The sequence below is a fragment of the Epinephelus moara genome, chromosome 9 (genome assembly GCF_006386435.1).
Source record: "Epinephelus moara isolate mb chromosome 9, YSFRI_EMoa_1.0, whole genome shotgun sequence".
Lineage (NCBI taxonomy): Eukaryota > Metazoa > Chordata > Actinopteri > Perciformes > Serranidae > Epinephelus > Epinephelus moara.
Window position 1 is genome coordinate 25715973 of NC_065514.1, and position 23423 is coordinate 25739395.

At 40.8% G+C, this 23423-nt stretch overlaps 1 protein-coding gene across 1 annotated transcript; it reads left to right on the forward strand.

Moving 5' to 3' along the window:
• The first annotated feature begins 1024 nt into the window (after positions 1–1024).
• On the forward strand, positions 1025–23327 carry LOC126395609 (macrophage mannose receptor 1). The gene is made up of 50 exons (XM_050053202.1): positions 1025–1156; positions 2719–2864; positions 2954–3066; positions 3202–3335; positions 3735–3958; positions 4072–4178; positions 4268–4386; positions 4500–4635; positions 5949–6031; positions 6148–6267; positions 6364–6465; positions 6546–6704; positions 6810–6892; positions 7458–7602; positions 7695–7739; positions 7849–8016; positions 8916–9035; positions 9150–9260; positions 9354–9386; positions 9515–9649; positions 9811–9957; positions 10097–10231; positions 11294–11451; positions 11560–11704; positions 11819–11873; positions 11989–12055; positions 12150–12283; positions 12369–12412; positions 12549–12722; positions 13461–13615; positions 13735–13848; positions 13974–14089; positions 14491–14645; positions 14732–14937; positions 15042–15219; positions 15321–15545; positions 17414–17583; positions 17678–17748; positions 17910–18010; positions 18128–18247; positions 19709–19846; positions 19934–20088; positions 20252–20351; positions 20453–20688; positions 20817–21000; positions 21119–21367; positions 21483–21665; positions 21800–21880; positions 22596–22753; positions 22850–23327. Exons 1-50 carry the CDS (start codon positions 1096–1098, stop codon positions 22892–22894), a joined length of 6543 nt encoding a protein of 2180 aa, XP_049909159.1. The 5' UTR covers positions 1025–1095; the 3' UTR covers positions 22895–23327.
• The last annotated feature ends 96 nt before the right edge of the window (positions 23328–23423 follow it).

The following is a 23423-nucleotide window of genomic DNA, read 5'->3' on the forward strand; positions in this document are numbered from 1 at the left end:
CAGAGTTTGTTTCATTTTCCTACACACCTGCTCTGTTGGGTGTGCGTTTTTTTTTCTCTTAATGAAGATTTATAAAATTACACTCTTCTGAAAAGTAGCCATTGTGAGTTTACTGATTCTGAGGTGTCTGCTGAGCAAGGTAAATTACATTTTTATATCAAATTTGCGTTTATTGTTTTGTAACGTTCCATTAAACCGAGTTAAAAAGTAACAGTTTGAGGCAGAGTATAAAGTTTATTGACAGCTGACATGTGCTTGTTATAAACCCTCCTCTGGACTTTGTGGTTTTACTGTGTCAAATGTGATGTGCACATTCCTATAATTACTGTGTCATTAAGGATTTTAAAGATTCCCGAAGCTTCTGTTTTACAAATTGTTTACATACCTTGATCGTTTTCATGTTTCAGAGACAACTTGCGTGACCTCTTGTGTGTTTGTGTTATCGTTATGTACTGTCTTGGGGCCTAAAGCACAAAGCTCACAGATTGTCTGACATTTTTAAACCATTGTTATTCAGCACAAAACATGAAATTGTGTATGGAAAAAGCAAGCATTTTAATCTCTTGATTAGGTAAGTACATTTTATTAATATAACACTTTTAGTCACAAGTAAACATAGAGTGTTTTACATTAAAATGCATGCAACAAGTCACGTAGAAATAATTAAACTTTGTTGAAATCTAAAAAGAAATATTCGTAACCTTAAGAAAATATGGCAATTTGTTAAAATTTGTATGTATTGTTAATTGTTAGTTACATTAAAATTGTATCTATAGTATTGCACACTATGAAATTAAAATATCCAACTTTGTTTTTAGTCATTTAAGTTTTATTTGGTAGCAAACTACTGTAGGTCGTAATGTAGCAAATGAGTCAAAAGGTCAAGTGCGTGTCATCTGTGTTTTACTGCTTTCAGTCTTTGGACCCTGCACAGATGCTGAAAAGAGAAGAACCGAAGAGAAGATGCTCAGAGGTGTGAACACTGGGAACTCGAGCATATCGCACACACTGAAAGGTTCAGAGGAGTTTGGAGATAAACCCAAAGCTATTAGGATGCATAGAAACACACCTTGAGAGGTGAACACAAAAATAAAAATGGACAGAAGACAAAGAATGCTTCTGCAGCTGCTCAGCTTTGCTGCTCTTCTTGCTTGCGGTAAGTCTCTTTTTGATGACTTTTTTTTATTGTGCTTATGACTCTTTGAAGCCTGAGAGTTAAATTTATCACCACGGTGACCATGAAGAGGTCAAAGCGTCAACCTGAGAGCACTTGTTTTAATCTGGGAATACTCAAAATAAAGACACAAGTGTATTTACTTTGCAGAAACATAAGAAATAGGATCTAAAAATATCTAAAAAAAAATCTAAAAACATTAATACATGTTTTAATGTGAGGCAGTTGTGACCTTATGAAATTACTTTTATTTCTGCTATATTCTGAAGAAATTATTCTAAGTTCATGGAGCACATGATGTGCAGACCCAAGATGGAGATGGGAGATTGTGTGAACCAGAATCTTGTTGCATATAAATTTTGTTTTTGCCATAAAAGTAATAAAAAAGATTTCATGTTGATTAATTCCCACAGTAAAAATCAAAAAGGCTCTTGAAATGTATAATTGATTCAGCAGTAATCAGAGTATATTCACTAATAGGTATCACAGAAGAAGCTCTATTGTTTGTTTTTTTCATGTAAACCACCCGCAAATACTCTGTTCATCGTAACAGAGAAATAAAATATGTATAATTCACGAGACTTCTGAACCTTTTGTACTTTGTTGTTTAACTATTTTACATTCAATGTGGGGTGCTACTTTCTGTTGTAATCTCTTGTAAAATCAACTAAAATATCTCTAAACACAGAGTGACTTAACTGCCACATTTTGTTTTACTAATGTCTTTATAAAGAAATTGTGTTTTTTTTTACTTAAGAAATTATTTAACTGGCAGGTAAACTATCAGTTTAAATACTCTGAAATATTTTGTATCAGCTGACATCCAAGCCAAAAAGAGTAATGGTTTATTCTTTTAAGGACTGATAGCAGATTTTAGTATCCGATATTTAATGTTTCTGAGGCCTCACACAGCACATTAAGACATCTTCTCAGACGTATAGTCACTTGTGAGGTGGAAAACACTCCCTTAACTTCGGCTTTGCATCAGTGGTGGTGTTCTTGTGGTCTTTCAACCCATTACAGATGTGTGCAAATCATGTGATTGTATAGTCTTGTTAACATTGTTCAAGTCAAACATTACCCAAAGATCTGTATGAGAGTTGACTGACATGGCTGGACTTTGGATCTGTCATCCGACTTTTATGATTGATGGGCATTAAAATGATAAACCAGGTTGTGAAATTCCGCATCAAGTGGTCAACTTTTTTACTTATCAACCATGAAAAGTAATGGCAGGACTTTTATTATGCTGTTCTTGCTGACTGAGAATTGTTATTTTGTTATGACTTTTATTTGTTTATGTCATCTGCACGATGATGCATCAATTCTACATATGTCCACATATTTAAAAAATCTTTAAACAGTGTATAACTGTGATGAGCAGACCCCTGTTTTTAATACATGTTAACTGAGAAGCATTGAGCAGCATGGTGGTGCAGTGAAAAGAAAATGACTTTTTGTAATGCAATGACTTTTTTAAAATGTATTTTTCCACTCAGTGTATCATGTTTTGTTCATATATGTGTGTTGTGTTGTTTTTTCAGCACATTGCCAGTGTCCGCAAGGCTGGAGGGAGAATGAGAATAAATGTTACTTCTTTTCGATTGATCTAAAGACTTGGAGTGAGGCTAACGCGTTTTGTTTGGGGCAGCGAAGCAACCTCATGAGCATTCAGGACATTCATGAGAGGGTGAGACAACACACACAAGCGTCCAGAAACGATTCGATACAACATTTTACACACTGGGTTCATGTATTTTTTTAATGTCTTATCTCTAGTTGTGGGTGAGGACACAAATCGGCACAGAGATCTTCTGGATTGGCCTGAATGACCAAGTTACAGAAAATGTCTGGGAGTGGAGTGATGGGAGTCCTTTTTTACCATACATAGCGTATGTAATACTGTTTCAATATCAGAGAGAGCATTAAATTCATTCATACATGAATAAAAGTGTGAAAGCTGCACACTCACAGATGTGTAAAGTGTTTTTACTGAAGGATCCGAAATGGTCTCTTCCCTGTTCCAGATACTGGATGCCAGGTCAGCCTGATAACTGGGGTGATGGGGAGGACTGTGGTCAGGTGGTAGGATCGAGCAACGGACACTGGAATGATGAGAACTGCAATGTTAAGAGGAAATACATCTGCAAACATGTCAACCGTAAGTCCACCAACCAGCATCCATACTGTTATAGATTTTTATGTTGTTTTGTAAAGCTAAAAATATTAAGCTATTAGGTTTCTTCTCCTTCTTCTTCCTCTTCTTCTGCTGCTGCTTCATCCATTTCTGCTTCTTCTGCTTCTTCTTCTGCCTCTGCCACTGCATTTTCTGCTTCGTTTTCTTCTGCTTTTTCTTTTGCTTCTTCTTCTTCATCTGAAAACTGACTAAAGCTGTCACATAACTGTAACCGAGTAAGTAGTATAAAGCTGCATAAAATGGAAATACTAAAGTTAAGTACAAATACCTTGCACCTGAGTATAAGTACAGTGCTCGAGTAAATGTACTTAGTTACATTCCACCACTGTACATTTTAAACCTATTTTCTTTTCTGCTCTTTAGCGAATCCGGCCCCACAGTGTGACTCTGCAAACGGCTGGAGTCCGTACAACTCCAACTGCTACAAGCTGAAAGCAGAGACCCGTAAGAGCTGGGTGGCAGCAAGACATGACTGTGTTCAGGAGGGAGGAGACCTGGTGTCCATCACCTCAGCAGGAGAAGAGCAGTACATCACAGGAACACTGGACCCATCATGGCTTGATCTCTGGATCGGGCTTTCCACACTGGTGAGAGGAACAAAGTGGGGCAATAAATTAAGAAGCCCACCTGCATCTTTGTTGTTTGATATTAGACAGGAATATGTGGTGAATGAATCTGAGTTTGGGGTTTGCTTCTCCAGAAATGCAACAAGATTTCATGTCAAGTTGAAGCGGGAAACACTCAGTACACTTGGTCCGATGCTGTTCAGTTAGGGTACACAAACTGGGCCAGCGATGAACCTGCTGGGTAAGATATATATTATATATATTATTTACTCGTCATTTTAATTTAAATAGAAATTTGTGCAATCAAGGTTTACACACGTTCTCCAACAGTGATGCGCAGGCCGGCTCATGTGCTGCAATCATCAAAGATTCAACAGATGAATTTGGGAAATGGAGATCCCATGTGTGCAGATATGAGCGACCTTACATGTGCAAACGACCAGTGAACAGTAAGGATGACAGGATATCTCTTATTTTCATCATAAAAAAGTATAATAATGTTGTGAAGTTTCTTTGCTTTTCCCTCTAACCTTTTTCTACTGTTTCCTTAAAACCCCTTCAGCCATTTGCCCTCCTGGCTGGCGGAGCTTCGCGGGCAATTGTTACTGGATGGTCAGTAATATCAATCTGTTGACCACCTGGCATGAGGCCTACACCAAGTGCTCTGATATGGGGGCCTACCTGCTGATCATAAACAGGTAGGAAAGAACAAAATGGCAGATATTTCGCAATGTAACTTGAAAGAAGAAATGGCACAATCGTCATCTTACAAATAAAAAGTTAAATTCATAAGCAGTAAAATGTTCCTTGCTATGACCACCGCCCGTAAAGGAAACCTCGCCCACAAAATGATCATTTCTAAATCAATAACTCACCCTGTGTTATGTCAAATTCATGAAAAAAACTTTGGTTTTCTCACATGCCTCCACGATGAGCAAAGAGTTTAAGAATGAGGACTGTTCTTGATGAACTGAAGACATAGGGGACCGCGTTTAACAACAGCAAAAGTATATCAAAACATCTGCTAACAAACTCTCACTCAACGTCATGTGGTATAATACATGTCTCATTTATCCAGTCATATTCTCAGTACTTCCTAAACATTTACATTTATGTTTAAAAGCATATCGCATAAACAGTATGCATGGAGGAGGAGTGCATCTGGGCAAGCATGTGCATTTAAAGTCTGAGCAGACTTCAACATGAGCATACTGAGCATAGGACTGGATAAATGAGACTTGGATTACTCTACAAGAACTGTGTGAGAGTTTGCAAACAGATGCTTTGATATAATTTTGCCGTTGTTAAACGTGGTTCCCTTTCACTCCAATTCATCAAGAATTTTGTCAGTTGAAGGATTCTTGACCACAGATGCATGAAGGAAAAACAAAGTTTTCCTTCATGGGTTCAGAATGGTCGTTTTGTGGGTTAAGTATTTCTGTAATGTGGCTAATGTCACCTAAGCCAATTTTAAAGACATAACTTGAGTCAGTTTACTGACTTATGGCTTCATTATGTTTTGGCCAATTACAGATAAATATTTCATTGATTTTATCACAAAAGTTAAAGCTGCATTTGTTGTTTTTAGGGCACTTGGACTAGTGGAACAAGATTAAACACAACATTGAAAGATAATTGCCTTATAAAGTTGCTATGGTGAATGTTTTACCCAACTGTTGCCTATTTATACATCAAGCAGACACAGAACGTTTAGATGAATCACCAATATTTATTCTGTTAGCTCTGTTTTTGGTCTTAACCCACTCCTAAGGGAACTATCTGTCTCTTTAGCTGCTAAATGCTCCACCAAGTTCACTAACAAACTTCATTTGTTGCTGGGTAGGTAGCGTATAGTCGGGTTATCAGAGCCTTTTCACGTAAAATTGCTGCGTACTATGGAAAATCAAAACAGTGAGCTAAAAGGGGCTAAAAAGCCAAGTAATCAAGCAGTACCGGGGAACAGTGAAGATCTTACTTTGTCTGTCATTTGTGTCTTGTTCCTCGTGTGCAGTCAAGAAGAGCAGTTCTTCATAAATGGGAACCTTCCAGACTTTCACCACGTAGATATTCCCGACATCTGGATCGGTTTATCAGGTACTCTACCCGCTGTATGTTCTGATGCTCACTGTGACTCAGTAAACTGTCTTTACAACACAAGAGATTTGTGAAAATGCCCTTTCCGTTCATTTTGCGGTTTGTGATGTCACCAGATAAAGACCAGGATGGGCATTTCAGATGGGTGGATAAAACCGAGGTTACTTTCAGTAACTATGGCCCTGGTTGGCCCAGAAACACTGAACACTTCTGGGACTGTGGACAAATCTTCACAGGTAGAAACTTCCACTCTGGTGCTAAGTTGACACTTCTGTATGTTTTGAGCTAAGGCTGGCAGTGAAAAACCAACACCAGTTTATGTTATCTTCCAGGAAATTATGAGGGCAAATGGGAAACAACCACCTGCTTCAAGAGCCTGGGTTACATATGCGAGATGACCGGTGGACAGAACCCCAAACCAACTTCAACTCCTGGTCAGTCAGACTTCATGCCCCCCCCCACCACCGTCTAGTGAAAGTTGTGGTAATAAATGTGAAACTTTTTTTTGCTCCAGATTTCCACTGTGACCCTGGATATTTGTTGTATGGGGACTTCTGCTACCAGTTTGAGACTGAGTCAGTGAAGAACTGGGATGATGCCGAGGCTCACTGTATGAAAGAGCAGGCTCACCTGGCCAGCTTCCACTCACAGGAGGAGCTAAGCTTCCTAATCGGTGAGCGACTGAGAAAGCACTCTAGTTCATCCAATCTCCATAAAATAATTAATTGAGAAATAATATGAATGTTGTGAACATACATCTGTTGTTTTTTTTCTGCAGCTCACATGCCAGGGGAAGCTTGGGTGGGTCTGCGTGATGTCGCTGTTGAAGGCCAGTGGGTATACAGCGATGGCACTCCTGCAGTAAGTGATAAAGACACGAACAAATTGTGTGATGCGCATTACTGTAAATGATATAAATTTGAAATTAGATAAAACATTGAACATCCCTATGATCACTAATATTTAAAACTCATGGGATCCTTTTGACGATCCTGTTTTTTCCTCAATGTATCATGATGGAAAAGAGCTGCAGTATGACTATGAAGCTGCTCACGATTAGGACCCTACAATACCGGAGTAGCGACACACATTGGTCAAGAGGAAAGTTGGTCACGTGCCCTCTAGTGGCGGGATAGCGCGTTGCATATCCGACTGAACTTAAGTATTGCTGCATTGCTGCCGACCAGGAATTCTTGTGCGTTTCCAAAGTCAAGCAAACCTAAAAGCATAATCTACCATAATCTACCGTAATAGGAGCATCGTAAGTGAATGGGTTTTCTGGTTGGAAAGGTAATGTCCTCATGCCCCACTAGAAGGCACGTGAGGCTTAACTTCAGCATACCACAGGAGTCAATGGAAGCGTCGTCACTCTGGTATTGTAGGGTGCTACTCACGATGAAGCAACATGTTTTTCTTTGGATCTCAGGACCTCCTCCCATGGGGGCCTAACCAGCCGGACAACTGGGCTGGCAATGAGGACTGTGCACACCTCACAGGGATGACTCACTCACATCCTGGCACACTCAATGATATTTACTGCACCTACACAAAGGAGTTAATCTGCAAAAAAGGTCTGATCCACTACAGTTTTTATTCATATGTCTCTTGTGTCATAGAAATATTGTATTTTGTATTAATATTTGATATGCTTTTTCTTATACAGCCAAGGGACAAGGACCTCCTCCCCAGCCCCCAACATCTGGACCAGGTTAACTTTATGCTACAATGATCACTACACTTCGAGCATGATCTGAGACTCATAACATGTGTGTGTTTATCCATATATCAACATGCATGGACTGTTGTGTTTGTTACAGGGTGGAATGAGAAGTGTGGCGCTTGGATGGCCGACCCTTTCAACGACTTCTGCTACCTGTTTAACTACCTGTCGATGAGGACGTGGGCAGAGGCCCGGGCCGACTGCGTCAACCAGGGAGGAGACCTTGTCAGCATCACTGATCCCTTCGAACAGGCCTTCATACAAGGTGTGACCTTTTCATCTTTACTCCAAATGTAATGTTTCTTCTATTTTTGCACTCATCCCAATTATATTTAATGAAGGTTTTTTAATTTGTGATCATTTGTGACCATCAGCTTGGTTTAGAGAAAAAATTTATTTGAGAATTAAGTTGAAATTTTGTGAGAAAATAGCACAAAAAGCATATGTGACTTTCTAATTATGACTTATTTCGTATTCTCAACTTTATTTTTTTTGAATAGCTTATTTTCTTAAAATATTTTTTCAAAATTTTCCCCACTTAATTCTCTAAATCTCCGCTTTTTCTAGCAGTGACCCTAATAATCTGTTGTACTCTATCTAAATTCCAATGTGTAGAGTTTAATATACCAGCAATAAACCAATTTAACTTTTATTACTTTTTACTTTGTAGTTGCTTTAAAGCCACTACCTGTAAAAGTTTTGTGTGACTATAGTGTCTTTAAAGCGATTCTGATGGTTTGTGTTTGTAGAAAAGTGACAATTCTGGTGAAAATTGGTTTAGTCTATGTTTCTTTCCTGTGTGTAATGAGAGGAGGTGTGGCAGTGTGCATTGGTGTCTGCCACAGTGGCTTTTTTTTGCTACCACCACCAGGGGGCGATGAAGAAATTTTTTTTAAATTCTGCACATCTTACCTTTAAAGAGTAACATAACACCTGCTGAAAATCTTGTTTGTGCTTCCCTCTAGTGGTTTAACTTCTAACTTAGCTCCAGTGTTGTACAGGTGAACTCCAGGACACCATGACATCACTGTTGGTTGTGGTTACAGGTGCAACAAAGACTATAAACTTTCTACCAGTCTGAAAGGACTCTGGGAGAAAGAAACCTCTCTAGATCTGTTAATAAGCTTGACTTGACCTGACTTGTATTTTGTCATTTCCTCTCAGGTGTGATCCAGCAGAGTCCCGTCGGTATCTCTCTGTGGATGGGCGGCCATGACTCCATCACTGAAGGCGGCTGGGAGTGGACAGATGGCTCTCCTTTCAGATACATCCGCTGGAGTGCAGGTTAATTTAAAGCCAAATATGTTCAGCATGATTTCTGAGTGAATTAAAACATGAGGATTATTTTCTTGTTAAAAAAAAGACAACTAAATTCCCTTCCTTTATGTTTCTTCACAGGTAATCCAGACAACTATTATGGTGAGGACTGCCTGTCTATACTAATTAACAACGGCTACTGGAACGATGATGAGTGTTTGAACAAAAGAGGGTACATCTGTAAGAAGAAAGGTGAAATACATTGATTTCATTGCTGCAAACAGAAGATAGTACTTACAGTGTTGATACATGTTTGTAACATTATACTCATGTTTTCTCTTTTAGGAAACACACCTGAGCCTCCTCCACCTCATGATGGTAACAATATGTCTGACATGATCGCTTACATTTTCACTTCAGATGACAAATATATCTACAGATGACATCAACCAGCACTGAATTTTTCATTAAGTAAACAATTAATGTGCAACTCCCTCCTGCTGCAGGTTTCATGACAGCGCTCATGTGCCAGGACTCTTCTGCTGTCCTTCACTGTCCACCTGAAAGTGTCATTAACATCCACTCGGCTTTCTACGGACGAAAGAGTGATGACATCTGTCCACACCTGGGTGACTCATCAGGTGGTGCTACACTGTTTATTTCTCTGCATTTATAATCTTCATCTGCAGTTTCCTGTCAGTGTGTTTTGTTGCCTTTTGACTTCTTGTTCCTTATAAATAATATGGAGTCAATACTCAAATGATGATCTATATTTAACCAAAAGATAAACACTGTTCCGTAGGAAGCTGCACGGTGGAAGGCGTCCTTCCTTTCTATAGAAAGATCTGTGACAACCATCCCTTCTGCTTTACGTACGCCCATGTGGAGCCGGACCCCTGTCCTACAGTTTCCAAATACCTTGAGATCGTCTACAGCTGTGAACAAAAAGGTGAGCCCTTCTTTTTTTAATTGTTTTAGCAGTTAAAAATCCACACTCCATGTCTCCTGGAGTAACACAAAATGCTTCTGAATTTGTTACAATCACAGCTAAAGGTTGATGTTTTGCTGTGTGATTTGGCTGCTCACAGTGTGTCTGCACAGCCTGGGTCTCGAGAGCGGGAACATCACGGACTCCCAGCTCTCTGCTTCGTCCTCTATTGGTCTCTTCACTCCCAACAAAGCCCGTCTGAATGGAAATTCCTGCTGGATGCCTTCGGGAAACCGTACGTACCAACCAAGCGGTCACACACACAAAATAATATTTTAGTAGATGGTTACAGTTGTAACTTTCACAAAAAGTAACTTGTTGACAGTGTCAGCAAATATGACAGGAGTTATTTTTTAAAATAAAAGTTACCGAGTGAACCTTTAAAGGAATACGCCGACAATTTGGGAGTTATGCCCTTTCTCTATCATTTTCATATTGAGAGATATTTGTTTGCTTTTACCGAGTGACCTAGTGTACCTGTCCCAGAGCCAGCTGCAGCTGTTGCTCACCGGTGTATCCCTCCACGCAGGGCGTAAACACACTATATTTCCGTGTACCAAACATCTTCTAAAACAACTAAAAAGGACTCTCGTTTTTCAAATTAATGTTTAAACATGTTTATTTTAAAAGCACGTGCAGAAATGCCAGCTTCAGGGTTTCTGTAACGTTTATTTGTTCACTTTTACGAGTAGGCTACTGACCCCCTATAGACTTCAATTGTATTCGCTAAGCTAAGCCGCTAATGCTAAGTTTTTAAGTTTAAGTTTATTTACTTTATTAATCCCCCTGAGGGGAAATTCAATGTTTTCACTCTTGCTTGTCAATTACACACAGGTCCGAAAGACACACACATGCACAAACAGGAGCTATACATGCACAAAGTGGAGAGATGTCAGAGTGAGGGGGCTGCCCTTGGAGAGGCGCCCCGAGCGGTTGGGGGGTTCGGTGCCTTGCTCAAGGGCACCTCGGCAGTGTCCAGGAGGTGAGCTGGCACCTCTCCAGCTACCAGTCCACGCTCCATATTTTGGTCCGGACGGGGACTCGAACTGGCGACCCTCCGGTTCCCAACCCAAGTCCCTGTGGACTGAGCTACTGCCGCTGAGAACCAGCCAGTGGATGTACAGACACAAAAAAGATATTGATCATGTTGTCTCAATATGAAAAAGATAGAGAAAGGGCATAACTCCCAAATCGTCAGCTTATTCCTTTAAAGGTGAACACAGAGTTTCATCTTTATTTGATACTGAATTAGTATCCTCATAACCTCACTATTCTATTTAATGTCCCCCCCCTCCAGCAACCTCAAACTGGATCCAGGTTGACCTGACCCAGACCAGAAAAGTAACAGGAGTAGTAATCCAGGGTTGTCCTCAAAATGACCACTGGCTCACCAAATTTAAGATCCAGCACAGTATGAACGGAATGACCTGGACTGACTACACTGCTGATGGACAGGTGAGTCTACCTGTCAAACTTGAGCCTTAAAAAGAGGCCAAGATGTTTCTGGTCCAAAACCAAACTGTGAATAAACTGGTTGTCATTATGGATTTCCTCGATTTCCAGTTTTTCCCAGGCGCATCAGACAGAGATAGTCCTGTAACTCAGCTGCTGGGTACACCTGTGTCAGCTCAGTACGTCCGTATCATCCCACTGGAGTTCAACGGACAGGCAGGCCTTCGCTTTGACGTCTTAGGGTGCACACCGGACTGTAAGAAAAGCAATTTATCAGTGTTAAAAAACCTTAAAAAATCTTTCAAAATCTGCTGTTATTCTGTTAGATATAAACACTGATTGTCAATAATGAAAATTTGTGGTTCGACAGATGCAGTCACATGTGGCCATAAGCCCAACTTCAACTTTGCCAACGATAAAATGACGTAAGGAAACCCTAAACATTTTCTACAGCATTTATTCTGTTATGTGCAATAATGTGATTTTATGTGATATCTCCATCATACACACTGATGTAACTGATTCTCATGTGTCTTTCAGTGTCCACTGTCCAGCACACTGTGCCAAAGCTGATTACAGAGTGTACGGCACTTCAGTATATCGCGGGGTATGTGAGTGCAGTGTCTTATCTGTATTAAACCTTCTGTATAGTTTTGAGGAAAGTTTGTGTTAATATGTGAATATATAATTCTCTGCTCCAGGACTCAAACACCTGTGCTGCAGCTATCCATGCTGGAGTGATATTAAATGAAAATGGAGGAGACTGCACTTTGCTGAAAGCTCCAGGACAGGACCTCTATCTAGGCTCTACCAGGAATGGCATCACCTCAAGACAGTAAGTAGTTTTAAACTAAACCCTATTTCCTTGTGTAGTGGAAAAGTCCCGGGAGGCTAATTCAGTGACATTTATTTTTCCACAGATACGATGGAAGCTATTCTGTGTCTTACACTTTTGCAGACGGGGGTGAGTTGAGATTCACTTTTAATCCCTGCAGTGAATCTCTTTCCTCTGAGCAACATTTTTTAAAAAGATTTTTCTGTGTTTTACTGTGTGTGCAGGTTTATTTTTCAGCTCATGATGATTGAATTCTCTCCTACAGAGCTGAGATGTTCAGGGCCTGACTGGTATGAGTTTGGAGATTTCTGCTACAAACCCTTTGGAGACAAAAAAACATGGCACGATGCCCAGGGCGCCTGCAGGGCTCAGGGTGCCGAACTCGTATCCATCCTCTCGATGACGGAGCAGAGCTGGCTGGAAAGCTACCTGTACATGGGTATGGATTTTTTTTTTTTAAATAGGAGGTGGAAATTAGTTTAATGATAAAGAAAGTGAGAAAGATGAACACTTATTCACTCCCATATAAAACATTACTCAAGGATACTGATTCAAATTTGACACTGTCGGCTTCGGTTTAATGTTGATGAAATATCATATTATCTTGAATTAGTTTGGTGAGGTGTCAATTTATTTAGCAAAACTGAAATCTGTATCATATAATGTAACTTCTGGTAGGCATTAGTCACGTATTGATGACTAGTAATGAGTCTACAGGTGATAACTGAAACTGAATGAATTCAACATGTGTAAACCCAGTGGTGAAGGATGTATTCAGTTCCTCCCCTTAAGTAAAAGTATTAATACCACACAGTCCTGCAATGAGAATGTCACTTAAGTAAAAGTAATTATAATCAGCAAAATGTACCTGAAGTATTAAAATTACCCAATGCAGAAAAATCTAAAAAAAAAAAAAAAAAAAAAAAACACACACTCAAATATTACTGTAAAATAAATAAATCAATAAAAATAGAAAATGACTTCAATGATTATCAAAATAGTTACCCGTTAATTTTCTGTCAATTGATTAATCAACTAATTGTTTCCGCTGCACTTGTTTAAACTGTTTAATTTATGACAAAACATCATGTTTTATAAACTTTTTATAAACCCGTCCAATGGTAGGTATAAATTAAATATGATTATTTTTGTTAATTTGTTTTTTTGTCCTTTACAGCCACGAGTGATGTGTGGACCGGTCTGAATGACCTGGTTGTGACTGGTATGTTCACCTGGTCTGACGAACACATGGTGACCTTCACTTACTGGGCTCCAGGGGAACCCAACAACCACGATGGGTTCAGTGAGGACTGTGTTGAGATGTTGCACCAGGTGAGAAGGATGGAAAAACAGTCTCACACACCAGTTGAATACATTTCATACTACGAATATGAAGCCAAAAATGTACCCAACCAAATTATGGTCACATGGTAATTTCATCTCCGTTCCAGACTGGCCGATGGAACGACGTGGCCTGTACAGAACTCAATACCTACATATGCAAAATGCCCAAAGCACATTACCCGTTGCCCTCTGCAAAGCCCACTGTGTACGGATGCCCTCAGGTAGCACAAACTAATTATACATTTTATTTTTCTGTCTCCTTTTCAATCTAATGATGCCCGATAAAGAGAGATGTTGTGTAAAGAGATTATCGTTGTATTAGCCTCACTTCTGTAATATGTGTCAGGACTGGGAAGCGTACGGTTACGCCTGCTACTGGATGGAGGAGACTCCCATGAACTGGTTGGAAGCTAAGGCTTTCTGCACAGCGCAGGACAGCTTCATGCTGCACATTGGAGACATGTGAGTGACAACCTATCCCCACTCCAATATTATTCCCATAAAGAACAGCTCTTAAATGCCTTGCTTGCAGCCAATGCTTTAAGTCTTGAAAAAGGTTTTCTCTTTTTTTTTATTATTTCTTTATGCTCTACTTTTAAAATGCCTCCCAAATGATCTTTTGTATATCAGTTACTCACCTCTAGTTATCTTGAATTCATGAGGCATGTTAGAAAAACAAAGTTTTCTGCACAAATTCAACATAACATGTGGTAAGGTATTGATATACAAATGGTCATTTGTGGGGTGAATTATTCCTTTAATAATGATGGCAGATTTAGCATCTCAGAGATTCTGTTATCGTAATCTAACAACCTGGTTGGCTAAAGTTTTTGATTTACTTGTCTGTCTGCATTTCACTGCAGTTATGAGCAGTCACACTTCACGGTGGCACTGTCAGGGAAGACTGGTTTGTGGTGGATTGGCCTGCGTGCTCATGGAGTGTCAGGTGGAGGGGTGGACTACATCTGGGACAATAATGCATCTCTCACCTTCACTCACTGGGACCGAGATCAGCCAGGTAGAGATCTTTATACTAACCCTATATCATCTGGACAGGATAATACAGTATATACAAACACTGGAAAACATCCTTTTTCTCTCTAGATAATGGGGATGGCACTTGTGTAGCGATGACAACCGGTCCGATCGGTGGTTTCTGGGATGACAAGCAGTGCTCAGAGAAACACGCCTTTGTTTGTGAGAAACCCAGGCCCGACATCAGCCCACCCACCAAGCCGCCGACTCCTCCTCCTGTAGCGGGCTGTACTGAAGGCTGGACGGGTCAGCCTCACTTCAGATACTGTTACAAGGTATAAAAGGCACTGGATTAAACAGCTAAAGCCATTATTCTCTACAGGGGGCATTAGGTAGGAGGTCAATTTGAAGCACTGATTTATTGGCTGATTTATTGCAGCTCTTCCACAAAGTGGACTGGTCTCTAAAGAAGAGCTGGGGAGCAGCAAGTGAGGACTGTATTGCCAGAGGAGCTAATCTGGTCAGCATCCACAATCAGGAGGAGGAGGAGTTCCTGTCTCTGTACAGCAAAGGCAGCAGCAAGTGGATCGGCCTCAAGCACAACCCTACAGAGGGAGGTGAGTGTCACGTGTCTTGTATAGAAAAGATCCTGGTGGAAGCCATTTGGGATACAAATAAAGAGCACACCAAAAACCTCATGAATATTCCCATCATGTAGGCTATTCTTGGAGTGATGGTACACCTCTCTCCCACACCAACTGGGGTCCCGGGGAGCCCAACAACCACGAGGGCCGCGAGGAGTGTGTTGAGATGGTGAGCAGCACAAACGGGACCTACTCCTGGTGGAATGATCTCAACTGCGATGCTCACCAGGACTGGATATGCATGATTGCTAAAGGAAAGATCCCCATCAACCCCCCAGAGCCCCCACCTCCTCTCCCAGGTAAACCTCTCCCAGGTGTTTGGCAGTGTTTCTTGTGATGTGTTTAATTTCGGTAGGTGAAATAAAGGCTGGTTCAAGCTGGGGTAGGCAGTTTTATTTTGGCGTCACTGAGCAAAAATTCCATTATAACCTTTCAGCATGTTGTAATTCAAGTAGTTCAAGAGAAAGTCTACCTTTTATTTTGAAAATCCAGCTTGTGACTGGAGACTTTGGACAATCACAGGTCATTTCAGAGAGAGGGCATTCCTATTAGCCGTCCTACAAATGCAGATGCGGGTGCATTTCCCCTCAGATGGTGAAACCCTGATTCAATGGCCAAGAATCCTGCAGACAAAGTATTGGCAGTAACTGCCTACACTGCAAGCAACCCAAAAACACAGTCTAAAACGAAATAAAACTCGACTCAGTGTCAGCCATATCAATGTGGAGATGGAGCCCCAGTTAGCAGCAGCAGCAACCCAAATCCAGCCAGCACAACCCCAGCTCACATGGAACAGACCGCCCCTGACTCCCCCGCTGGATCAGCAACCTCAAGCCTGATTTATGGTCCTGCGGCGTACCTACGACGTACTTACGTTGTTGCCGTGACGCCGTCATGAACCCTTCGAACTTCTCCGTCACTCCATTTCGTCGCGGTGCAATTCACTGCCAGAGCGGTAGGAGGCTGCGTTCCTTTCCTGAATGGTTATCATCATCTCTAGTTGATTCTTTGTTTAGCTTCCGGCTTTTCCGGTCACAGAGAAATGAACGCGGAGCACGGACAGACGGCTCCGTCCGTATCCGTATCCGTATTGAACGTTGAGCATAAATGGGCCTTAATACTGCAACATCTACATCGCAACAGAAGATGTTTAAAGATGGCGGGGATGGCACAATCTGGAAATACGGAACCGGAAATGTGTTGCTACCAAGCAAACCAATCACAGCCCTCTCGGTCTGCACTGGGTCTGCGTCGCCTCGATGTGTAGTTACATTTTTTGGGAGGTGCACGTCAGGCTACGCCGGGGGCTACGGCGAGCCTTCTGCGTAGCCACGTACCCTACGACGTAGCGACGTTGTTGATTTAACGCAGGACCATAAATCAGGCTTTACTGTTGCAGCTGTTAAACAGGTCACCCCGGGTGCTGGGGTCTGCACAGGCTGGATTCAAGTTGCTACAGCTGTTGACTGAGGGTCCGTCTCCAGAATAGCCGACCGCTCTCCTCCCAGGGAAGTAGTCCACAGCAGCCCAGAGCAAGGCAGAGGGACCATGGGGTGGCTAGCGAGGTAGTTCTTGTCTCATTTGTGGTCTGATAAGCAGAGAGAATGGGGCCAGGAAGGGCTGGTTGAATGCGCGATGTGCAGCTTCTCACCTGTGGGTGTCTGGTGAGACGTGTTTTCAAATTCTGTGGGGTTTTTTTTTTTTTTTTTTGTTTCCAGTTTATTTTTGGCCTTTTTCAGAAAACTGCCTACCCCAGCTTTAATTAATATGGTATGGCAAAAATAAAGAAATTCTTACTGAGAAAAATACACTACAGCAGTGAAGTTATTAAATTTCTGCTAATATATCTCCCTAAATCCTACACTGGACCTTTAAAAATTTCCCACTATGTAATGCAAAAAGAATAGCATGTACACTACTGTCTGCAAACAGTCCCACAATGCATTGCTTCCTATTTTCTAGATCCAAAAATTATAGCCAAGTGATTCAGAGTCATACGTGTCAGACGTCTCAATGTACTGGTCACTATAGAGTAAATGACTAAGTGTCAGTTGTATAGGGAGAAGTGTAATGTAAGTTAATGTGGATTAGGCTTTTTTGCTGTGGAGGAAAATAACGAGGCGATCATACCATCTTCATGATTGTTTCCTCATGTCTCGACCCTCAGCTCCTGATTGTGGTACTAACCCCGGCTGGAGGAAGAACAACAACATTTGCTATTACTACAACGACACCGACATAGTCGACTTCCACACAGCTATGAGGCGCTGCTATGATGAGGAGGCCTTACTCGTCTCCATCCTCAGCATAGAGGAACAGGCATACGTTAACACCATGGTGGGCCTTTTTCTGCTTTTACTTGTTTACTGTAGAATATGTTGTAACGTGTTACAGTGAAATATGTTTGTGTCGTGTTGTGCTGCTCGTCCAGGTGGGGACGGGCCAGGTTGCTGCAGCTTGGATTGGACTGAGGATGTTTGGCATTGCAAATGGACAATACATGTATGTATATTTGTAAATGATTAGAGTTGAGGTGAATTTAAAGGGTAACCGTCTGCACATTATTTGTATAATCTTGTGCAGCTCATACTTTTAAACTGTGGTGAAGCTGTGATTAGAGATGCACAAGTGCTGGGATATGATGACATGTTTTATCCACACAGGTGGGTCGACATGTCACCTGTGACATACACTCACTGGGCTCCAGGTGAGCCCAACAACGCTAACGGGGAGGAGCAGTGTGTCCAGATGAACAGACATCAAGGTATTCAAATACCGTTCATTGGACACTTACGACCATATAGATCTGTTGATTATTGTGCATGTTTACTGATCTGGACTCCCTGTTGGTGATATTTACAATTAACTCTGGCTTGTGAAGGTGGATGGAACGATGCCAACTGTGGTCGGGCTGCAGCAGGTTACGTCTGTAAGAAGTTCCCTGGAGATACTCACACTCATCCTCCACCCACACAGCCCTGGGTGGGCCACTGTCCTGCAGGTAACACACACTTCTTACATATAAACATGAAACATGCAGAATGATAGCAGGGAATATGTAGACAGAGAAGTATGTCATATTTTAGAGAATATGTTTGGTGACGTATTTTTTATTAGTTTAAAAAAAAAGCCATGAAAAGACCAACATTTTTTGTGACGCACTAAATTAGATTTTTTTTTTTTTTTACATTTTTTGTGGCATTTTATACCAAGACTCTCTCTTAAGTACTTTTTTATGGCATCTTTTACTGTTTTCTTTTTTGACATACTGTGACTTGTTTTTATGACTTACACTATGACCTTTTTAGGATTTTTTTATGTTTTTTTTTTATGGCATATCACATTATGAATTTATTTTTAATGACATACTATACTATGACTTGTTTTAATGTTTTAATGACACACAATACTTTGACTCTTTAAACTGTTTTATGACACTTTTATGACTTTTTTTTATACTATGACTTTTTAGGACTTTTTTTATGGCACATTATACATTTCAGGCATTTTATATTATGAATTTTTATCAGATACTATACTACGAAATTTTATGTCATACTCTGACTTTTATATTTACATTGATCTATTGTATTCTTCATGACATAGTGTATACTATGGCCTATTTTTATGACATACTGTACTATGATATTTTTAAATTAAATTTACTAAATTTACTGTGCTATACTATGACTTTGTAAATTAAATTTTCATGACATACCATACTATGATTTTTAATTATTTTTCTATGACTTACCATACAATGACTTTTTTTTATTACATTTTTTATGACATACTATATTTTGACCTTTTAAGGATTTTGTTTTGGCTTTTTTGGCATATCACATTATGTTTTTTAATGACATACTATACTATGACTTGTTTTAATGACAGTATACTTTGACTCTTTAAACTGTTTTATGACACTTTTATGACGTACAATATACTATGACTTTTTTAGTATTTGTTTGTGGCGCATTATACATTTTTAATAGCATGATATATTAAGACATTTCTATGACATTTTAAGGGCATACTATACCGTGACTTTTTAGGACTTTTTAATGCCACATTATACATTTTAAGGCATTTTATATTATGAATTTTTATGAGATACTATACTACGAAATTTTGTCAAACTTTTGACTTTTTATTTACATTAATCTATACTATTCTTCATGACAGTGTATAATATGACTTATTTTTATGACATACTGTACTATGACATTGTTATCACAATTTTTATAACATATGACATGACTTTTTTTTTTTTAATTAAATTTACTAAATTTACTTTACTTAATTTACTGTACTATACTATGACTTTTTTCAAATTTAGTTTTCATGACATACTGTACTAGATTTTTAATTATTTCTTTTATGAATTACCAAATAATGACTTTTTCAATTACATTTTTTGTGACATGCTGCACTACAGTAAGCTCTTTACCTTTCTTGCCACCAGGTTGGATGCTTTTTAGGAACAAGTGCTTCATGTTCAAAGGGAAGAAAAATGACATTAACGGCAGCTGGGACTTTGCTCGGAATTGGTGCAAAGACCAGGGAGGACAGCTGGCAGTCATTGATAACCAGTATGAGAATGGTAAGCTAAACCTATGAGAACCAACATTCCAGTGGCTCCAGGTCAAAGAGACTGCTCTCTATATTTTGATCCTCTCCTTCCCTCTAGACTTTGTTTCTAGTTATCAGAAGGACCTGGAGCTTCCCACGTGGATCGGCCTGTCAGATAAGGTGGCGGAGAATCAGTATGCCTGGAGTGATGGGGTCAGCCCTGTGCTGTACACGAACTGGAACGACAAGGAGCCCAACAATGCAGGAGGAACAGTGAGGATACTTAAATTCGCTACAGTTATTTATGATAACTTGAGCAAAGCAAGTGGGAAATATTGTGAATCTTTTTACAGGCAGGACTAAAACCTGCACTCCGTGCTAATAAAGCTCATGTTTATAGTTGTGTAGCTTGAGGCTTTCTTGTCATTCTCAACAGGAACACTGCGTAGCGATGACTAACAGCTACGTGATGAGCGGCAAGTGGAACGATGATGCCTGCCACAAAAATTACAGCTTCGTTTGCTCTAGGAAGAAATGTCAGTAAACACTTAAATTATTCTTTCTGCTCAAATAAATTACAGAAAACACACAGCAACTAACATATGTCAAACCATTTCTCCATCTGCTTCTACATCAGCAAGCACCATCAGCCCTCCACCTCCAACCAAGAGCCCTTGCCCTGATGGCTACATCTCCTGGTACCTGAACTGCTACAAGCTGGTGGAGAAGCCAGCGACCTGGGACGCGGCTCAGACGGCCTGCCAGCAGGAGGGAGGCCACCTGACCAGCATCGACATGAGCTACGACCAGGCCTTCGTGGCCGGAGTGGTCCTGCAGGGCAAAGCTGACAGCTGGATCGGACTCAGACGCCAGGTGCTCCACGCTACCTGCAAATTAAAAAAGCTGTCTCGTTCGGTGTTCATGGTGCAGGTGGTGCTGAATTTCCTTAAGCGTCCGAGGTGAAACCATTAATCACATACTAATATTTTCTTGTAATGCAGGATGACGGCACCTACCAGTGGACAGATGGCTGGCCAGTTTTGTTCACTCAATGGGGACCTGGAGAGCCCAGCAACATTAAGGATGAGGGCTGTGTCAGTATGCACGCTTCGCCCCATTTCCACGGGACCTGGAATGACACCAAGTGCGACATTGCTAAACCCTACATCTGCAAGATCTCCTCAGGTGTGTAGCACTGACATCTGCTTTTCTCCTCCTTTTCTCTGGTCAGTCTTTCACAAAAAAACTTCCTTTACAGTCTAAAACTTGAGGCGTTGGTGATGTAACTTATACTGCCTTTCAGAGGAACCACCTCCGACTCCCGCCCCTGGTGACGGGATGTGTCTGCCATTCTGGAAACCCTACGGCCGCTACTGTTACTTCGTGTACAACGGTAGAGAGGGTTACACCTGGCCGAACGCCCGACACTACTGCCAGTCATTCATGACAGAGCTGGCGTCCATCCACAGCAGAGCGGAGGTGGAGTTCATCCGGAACCTCAACCATACCAAATATCACAACATCTGGATCGGCCTCACCAGAGACAGAAACTGTGAGTGTAGAAATACACAATGATGGCAGGGACTACTTGCATCTACATGTAATATTTGAATATTTGTGCACTAACCTTTGTTGATGCTGAGACCTGTGTGTTTGATTTGTTTTAGTTGGCTGGGGCTGGACGGATCGGACATCTGTGGGCTTCCTCAACTGGGCTCCCGGCGAGCCCAATGCAGCCTTTCACCCCGGGGACGTGGCTGAGGAAAACTGTGTGGAGATGTACGAGGACGGACGCTGGAATGACAACAACTGCCTTCAAAAAAGAGGCTTTATATGCCGCCACCGCCAGTGTAAGCATTTATTTTTTTTTAGTATTTTGCAGGCTCATGTCAGCAGTTTTTTGGTTATTGAAACTCTCAGAATATTTTCCAATACATTTTCTTTCTTCTAACTTCACCTTCTCTGTGTGAAACTCTTTTTTCAGACTATACAACAGATAATAACACAAGGCCAGTTTTCCCCACTAACGGTCCAACTCAAGGTCCAGGTCCGGATCCTGGTCCAGGTAACAGTAGATGTGACTAAGGCTATTTTCAGACTCAAGACAAATCAGAATTGTCTCTCAAATCAGACGTCGAAGACAGACTGTCCGCACTGTTAATTGTGTGTCCAGACATCACCAACCTGTCTGCGCTGCATTGCTGTGGTAACGATGCTGGTGATGTGGCTATCAAACGCAGAAGCAGGAGAAATAGAGGTCCATCTTTTGGCATCTGTTTTTTGCTGTTGAGACTTACTAAAATTCATCCACAATCCTCCATCCATCTTCACACGCTTATCCAGGCCGGGTCAGGGGGCCAGCAGGCTGAGCGAAGTACTTCAGCCGTCCCTCTCCCCAGCAACGCTTTCCAGCTCCTGGGGCCTCCTACCAATAGGCATGTCAGGGACACCTCCAATGGGAGGCACCCAGGAGGCATCCTAATGAGATGCCCAAACCACCTCATCTGACCCCTTTTGATCCGAAGGTGCTGCGGCTTTACTCCCAATTCCCTCCGGATGAGCCCAGCCTAGAATTCATCTAGGTACAATCAGGATATGCCAAAAGAAAAAACGGATTTGTGCTGGCAGTCTGAACAAGGCCAAAGTGCTAAATACAGTTTCCTTACAATGTCTTATTTTCATCATTTTATTTTATTTTTTTTACCTTCTGCTGGTTTTCCAACCAAAGAAAAAACATGTTTAACATCCCCGCTGACACGTCTACTGTATCTCTGTTACAGGGACAAATGTAGGGGCGATAGTCGGCGCGATCATTGGAACCATTGTAATTTTGAGCTTGATAGCAGGACTGCTGTTCTACCTCTTCAGTGTTCGGGGGTATAAACTGAGAGACTTGAGCCTGCCAACAAGAGCCAGAACAACCAATCACATTGATGTGGTGAGTTATTTATGAACCTGTTATGATTCGGTGTGAACATGTGGTTACATTTTTATGCCAGTGTAAATGCTAAGCTGTGTCATTCTTCTGTTGCAGCCTGCTTTCAGCAACCCCAACTTCCCAGGAGAATCAGACACATAAACCATCACTCAAGTGTTGTACAGTACATCGAATTCTTTTTAAACAAATCAGCGATGATGTTTTGAATGCTCAAGAGGGCTATAAGATTCAACTCTATTGTATATATTGTAATACACTAATACAAAGAGAATGTATTAAAACTGTTTTTCTGTCAGTGTTTATTATTTTATGTAATTTTTCTGGTAATGTCCAGATCGCTCGTGTTTCAACCTTGTGAGAGAGAACAACAAAACATTCCGTTAAAAATTCCATCACAGACGATGGTAAAAAAAAAAACCAAAAGTTAAAATATTTGGTAACACTTTACTTGAAGGTATCTACACAAGGGTGACATGACACTGTCATAACTATGACATGACACTGTCACGAACTTGTCATAAACATTATGTACATGTCATAAACGTTTATGACTGCTGTCATTAAGTGTCATTCGGTTTTTTTAATGACAAGTTGACATTGTTTGGGTTGTCTTGATTATGATAACTTGACATTAATCAAAGTGACATTACCAGAAGTTGTCTTTGACATG

What these genes read in the sequence shown, in the direction of transcription:
- LOC126395609 (XM_050053202.1), top strand. Translation starts at nt 1,096, where the DNA reads ATGGACAGAAGACAAAGAATGCTTCTGCAGCTGCTCAGCTTTGCTGCT. An exon ending in CAAACCAACTTCAACTCCTG is followed by an intron (nt 6,466 to 6,545) that starts GTCAGTCAGACT and finishes TTTTTGCTCCAG; the next exon opens with ATTTCCACTGTGACCCTGGA. An exon ending in GGATCGGACTCAGACGCCAG is followed by an intron (nt 20,689 to 20,816) that starts GTGCTCCACGCT and finishes CTTGTAATGCAG; the next exon opens with GATGACGGCACCTACCAGTG.